Source organism: Idiotropiscis lumnitzeri, chromosome 6 (assembly GCF_059441095.1).
Source record: "Idiotropiscis lumnitzeri isolate Australia: NSW breed Sydney's pygmy pipehorse chromosome 6, RoL_Ilum_1.0, whole genome shotgun sequence".
NCBI classification, from domain to species: Eukaryota; Metazoa; Chordata; class Actinopteri; order Syngnathiformes; family Syngnathidae; genus Idiotropiscis; species Idiotropiscis lumnitzeri.
Window position 1 is genome coordinate 22044570 of NC_142396.1, and position 6000 is coordinate 22050569.

Here is a 6000-nt window from a genome sequence, read left to right on the forward strand (position 1 = left end):
ATCTCGACTCGACCTCTATCACTGACGACAATTAATAGTGCCCGTCTGAGTGTGATCTATTCTCAGTACAAATGAGCCACCTCTGTGATGGTTTCAGAGCTCTGTTAAAAAAATATTGAAGTGCAAACGGCATCATGAAGACCAAGGAACACATTGGAAAGATTAGGAAATGACAAGATTTCATAAGTTTTAGACATCTCGCATAGCACTGCTTGATCAATCATATTGAAATCGAGAGCATATCATAACACAAGAAAACTTGTTCGAGTCTGTACAAGACCTGAGATCTTCCAACATGATGCCCAATATAAAGCAAAATCGACATTGGAATGCTTCAAAACTAAACATATCCAGGTCAAAGTTCCAGTCCACACCTGAATCCACTTGAGAATCGGGGAAGATCTGAAAACTGCTGTTCACAAATACTTTCCGTCTAATATACCTGAGCTAGAGCTGTTTTGCAAGCAAGAATGGGGAAAAAAATTCAGTCTCGAGATGTGCAATGCTGACATGTAGGACTGAGTATTGATTTACATTTCCAAAATCGGTTAGAGTCAAGGTGACATGGTGGCCGACTGGTTAGCAACATGGCCTCACCGGGCAGAGGTCTTGGGTTCAATCCCGGCTCCGGCCTTCCTGTGTGGACTTTGCATGTTCTCCCCATGCCTGCGCCGGTTTGCTCCGGTTTTCTCCCACATTCCAAAAACATGCATGGCAGGTTGATTGGACACTCTAAATTCCCCCTAGCTATGAGTGTGAGCGCAAGTGGTTGTTTTTCTTTGTGTGCCCTGCGATTGGCTGGCAACCAATTTAGGGTGTACCCGCCTACTACCCGAAGACACCAAGGATAGGCTCCAGCACCACCCGACCCTTTTGAGGAGAAGCGGTACAGATAATGGATGGATGGATTTGATTCAATTCACAGGGGCTCAATTCTAGTTGATTTATTTTATTTATTGAACTTTTTGTATTTTTTTCTTATCTTATTTTGTCTTTCTGAGTTAAAAAATTGTCTAAATGCAACCCACACTTATGCGGTTTGGTGTGGATGTTTTTTTTGTTTGTTTGTTTTTTTTTTTTTAAACAAACAAGGCAGTGTGGATGGACTTTTTTTTTGCTATACGGAGAGGAGAAATTATTTGGTTTGAAAAAAGCCCAGCTACCTGTAGACAAGATCCTCATCATGCCTTTCCTGATCTCGTTGCCTTTGAGTTCCCCTGCAGAGACTGTTTGGTAACAACTTGATTTGTTTGCGTCTCTACAGACATGCGGCAATCCAGCAGGCCAGGACTCATGTTCCTCTCCCTGTGGGGGGTTAGGATGTGTTAATCCGGAGGGTGAGCCCATGTGTGGAGGGGAAGAATGTGACGGTGTGTTAACAAAAGTTCATTCCAACTGGCAGAAAAGCATCGAATCTGAAAAGCAAATATTAAATTCCATGGAGGAAGTGAATAACCTTGCCAAAATGGTAAAATGTCAATTTGGGCAATTTGGACTGTCAAGTTTCACCATATGTAATTTTTATGGTTTCCCCTGTACTCTGTTTAGGTGTCAGAGGCAAAACAAAAAGCACATCACGCTAAAATGAGCGCTCATGACGTTTTTCTGAAAACAAACAGGACCAAACTAAATATTGATCAAAGCAACGAGGAGCTACGGAAACTAATTCGACAGATCCGAGACTTTCTCACAGGTGAATCTTGCTTTCTTTGTCTTCTGTCAAAATGTAAAATCCACTGACAATAAAATAATTATCAATTATCAAGGCTCTTGTGAATCAATAAGAGAAATTGTTGAAAAAGGATTTTTGTCATCAGGCTCAATATTAAAACTGTAGAATGGGCACTTTAAAAGTGTTAAACGCTGAGAAAAACAGCTGCTTCCTTAACGAGTCAATCTAAACATTCATAAACCTGTTTCTTTTTTAGAGGATGGGGCAGACTTGGAGAGTATCGAAAAAGTTGCTAATGAGGTACTGGCCATGCAGATGCCAACCACACGTGAGCAGCTTCAGAACCTCACAGATGAAATTCGCGAAATGGTGGGGCAGCTGGGCAGTGTGGAGACGATCCTGCAGCAGAGCACCGACGACAGTGAGAGAGCACAAAGTCTACTTGAACAGGCCCGGCAAGCGAGGTGAGTTGTCTTCATTGAGTTCCTTTGGTGGAGCAGTTCTTTCGCTGATACTTGCTCAATATGAAATCAATCTTTAGCAATCACAAAACACACACACTACTTCTGCATGGATGGAACCATCATCATAACAATAATTAGATCATCCAACGCTGCAGCTGTGCTTTGCTTTTTTTGCTTTACATGTAGTATGTATGATTTAGTCAGACTTGCTTGTAAGTTATGGCTGGAGAAACTTGATGTTGGGGAAGTATTGTTTCAAATGCACTGATTATGACATCATTAATGGGCGAAAATCTGAACAGCTCACTGACAGACACATTTACAGAACCTCACAAAAAAAGTTACTGTGTATTCAACAGTCAGGAGGCTGCTGATGTGAAGGAATCCGCTGAGATGGTCAAACAAGCTCTGGAAGAAGCTGAGCGAGCTCAGACAGCTGCCAGCAGTGCGATCCAGCAGGCCACTGACGATATCAAGAACAGCAACAAGTTGCTGATCTCGGTCAGTTCTCTGTGTTGAGGTTTACACAAGTACTTCGCAGTCGCCAACACGGAGTAACATGTGTTGTCTGTGTTGGGTTCAGGTGAAGTCAGGTACATCAGACGTAGAAATAAAACTGGACAATGCCACTCAGCGGATGCAGCAGCTTGATGAGAATGTGATGCTGCTGAGAGACAGAGCTCTAAATGCCACGCAGAGCAGTGAACGCACCATTCGGGACGCGACAAGCATAAGGCAAATAGCCAAAGAGGTGAAAAAGGCAAGTTAAAAACGTCACAAAGCTGGACCTGATCATGGCTCGTGTGCAAAAATTGTTGTCTAGCAAATAAAAAAAGATTACTGGGTTACATCTCCAAATGTATTATTTATTCTATTTTCTTAATGTCATGTAGGGCATCGACTTGGAAATTAAACCCAAGTACTCCACTGTAGAGCAACTAATTGACCAAAAAGGGAGCGGTGTGGCTGATGCAAGGAAGAGGGCGGAGTCATTGCAGCAAGAAGCCAAGGAGCTGCTGCTGCAAGCTAGTGACAAGCTGCAGATTCTCAAAGGTGAGGTCCCTACCATTTACTTGACAATGCTCACATCAACGGAATAGCATACTATCCAACAAGGAAACAGCCAGAACAAACAAATACTAACACAAAACATGGATCTCTCATGCCATTCATATCCCAAGTGCTGCAAAGCATTCTGGGAGTCCTTCAGCCTCAGCCAATCGGTTGGCTGCTTAGAGAGATGTCGTGAGTGGTGTGTTTTGGGCAGAAACAGAATCAGAATCAGAAATCCTTTTATTGTCATTGTACTCAAGTGTGCAACGACATTAGAGGGCTCCCCTCTCCAGTGCAATACAACAATAATTCAGATAAATATATAAATTAGATAAATAAGAGAATAGTTAGTGCAATGGAAAATAATACTGAATAGGGTATATAAAAACACATCACGATGCTGTTCTGCAAGGTAAGGGCGGTCGTGTGTGTGTGTGAGAGTTTAGAATGGAGATGGCTCTTGGGAAGAAACTGTTTCTCAGTCTATTGGTCCTTGATTTGATGCACCTGTAGCGCCTGCCAGAGGGCATCAGGTCGAACAGGTGTGAGTTTGGGTGGGTATTGTCTTTGACGATGTTGAGAGCCCTTCTGAGGCACCGGGCGGTGTAAATGTCCGACAGTGAGGGTAGAGGGCAGCCAATAATCCTTTGCGCTGTTTTGACTGTCCTCTGGAGCCTCACTCTGTCCGCCTGTACCAGGTGGAGACACAGTACGTTAGCAGGCTCTCGATGGACGAGTGGTAGAAGGCCAGCAGCAGCTTCCTGTCCAGGTTGAATTTCCTGAGGACTCTCAGGAAGTGCAGACGCTGGTGGACCTTCTTTACCACTGCTGTGGTACACAGCGTCTGCTGTGTAACGGTTAATCTAACCCAATGGTTCTCAATTATTTTCCGTCACGCCCCCCCACCAAGAAGAAAACAATTCGCGCCCCCCAGCACCAATTCTTTTACATTTCATTGTATTCATGTATTGATGTTAGATTGTCAATAAAATATTCCTTATCAAAGCTCAATTGATAAGAAATATAATTTTGAGAACTATTATTGTGAGGATCTCGAAACTCGGTACTTTGTGGTGCAAATATTGATGAGATGATAAATATTTACTATACTTAACTTAATGTTAATAAAAAAAATTTAATTAAACGTTATTAAGATTAACAAACCAAACACAGTTATTAATACGTACATAATATAGAAAAGACAAAAAGAGCAAAGGAGATTTTAACCAAAAATTCTATATAAATAACATAAAGCAACAGTTTGAATATGTTTACTAAACGTTTTTTTTATGTTTACAATACGTTTGATGTCGGACCTCTTCGTTGTGATGACGTCAGCCATTTCCGTGTTCCAGCCTGAGAGCGTCTGCTAAATTGCTCACGTAGCCGTTGTCTTATTTTATGTTACGTATGTAATGGTTGCAGTACAACATTTCTGTTCATAGCTGCTGACTCTCCGCCCAAACGCGGTTCGAGTCAGACTTCTGTTAGTCGAGCGTACATCGAAGCAATTCGTTTTAGCAATTAGCGCAACATAGCTTGGCGCAGAGCATTTACGTAGCGGCGAAAGAAATCACTTCCTGGACAACGAGCGACAGGGTGATGCTTTTTTTTTTTTTTTTAATCAGTACTGCGTGACAGGGCAACACTTTTTTTTTAATCAGTACTGCGTGAACTAGGGGTACAAACAGCTTTGACGTGCTCAAACTCGTGCTGTCAGAGATCGCCTTTTTCGGTCCCAAAATGATGCATTCAGCCATACTACGGCGGGAAAAAAAAGCATGTTCCCCAGGGTCCCCCGTGCCCCCCTCAGCATCGCACTATTTGAGAATCACTGATCTAACCTATGATGTTTCTTGCTCGCAATAACAGCAATGATAAGACTACATGGTGGAAAGCAGCTTTCTCCCCATGTAACTGTTGCTTTTCTTTTTCTTTTTTTTTAACATAACTGATCTGTTCTCAATTGATTGCAGTCTCAAACATTCACCAACAGAAAATTCTAACACACTGTTTAAAGAAAAAAGCTAGTCTTCCTGCGTCCTCCCATTGCGAACCATGGATTCGTTGATCTTGATCTCTCACGGCTGCTCGATTCCAATGTCCATCCACGGTTTAAACTCTGCTCCGTATAGGTGTGTCCCTTCGGCGGTGCCATTTTCAGGGCTCCTTTTGCCGAAGCAATGTTCTGCACAATGCACATACCGATTCTACATATCGGCACCTACTGGGGACGTGCCTGCCCTTGTCTTTCACGCCCATCCTTCGCCCTTTAACGTCTGCATGCTGTCGTCAGTAACGTCCGCCTTTACTCTTTATAAGCAGCGTGTTGGCAGGAAATGCTCCCAGTCAGTCCAGTGGAGCACCCATGAATGTCACACAACAGTTACAGATTTTCGGAACTTGGTCCACACATAAGGCGCCCCGTCCATTTTGGAGAAAACAGTTTTTTAGGTCCGCCTTATGGTTGTGAAAATTCAGTAATTAATGACACTGACATTGCATTGTATGACGCCTTGCCACACTACTTCCTAATGAACACTTTTTAATCAATCAGTATGACTTAAGTTGTTTCTCACCTACTTCGTCTAGATTTATATAAATTCTCAGTGTGCTGCGATGCACAGTTTAAATGTAAGTATAAAATATTGATTATCTCAAAATGAAAACCAATTGGCCATAGTGTTGCTGCCATTAATGAAACTTGGGACGAAATATCTTCGTCAATGAGACAGATCACGTGAAGGAGACGAGATGAGACGCAACAAAAATGCTGGTCATGTGACGATAACGCTAACTAAATCTCTAATG

At 42.5% G+C, this 6000-nt stretch overlaps 1 protein-coding gene across 1 annotated transcript in view; it reads left to right on the plus strand.

The window, feature by feature from the left end:
* The window catches only part of LOC148335898 (laminin subunit beta-1-like), a 34416-nt gene that overhangs the window by 26331 nt on the left and 2085 nt on the right, over nt 1-6000 (plus strand). The window contains exons 27-32 of the mRNA XM_088298773.1: nt 1265-1468; nt 1549-1693; nt 1929-2136; nt 2496-2637; nt 2720-2896; nt 3030-3189. Of these exons, the coding sequence (XP_088154899.1) occupies nt 1265-1468; nt 1549-1693; nt 1929-2136; nt 2496-2637; nt 2720-2896; nt 3030-3189 (1036 nt within the window). The remainder of the gene's footprint in view (nt 1-1264; nt 1469-1548; nt 1694-1928; nt 2137-2495; nt 2638-2719; nt 2897-3029; nt 3190-6000) is intronic.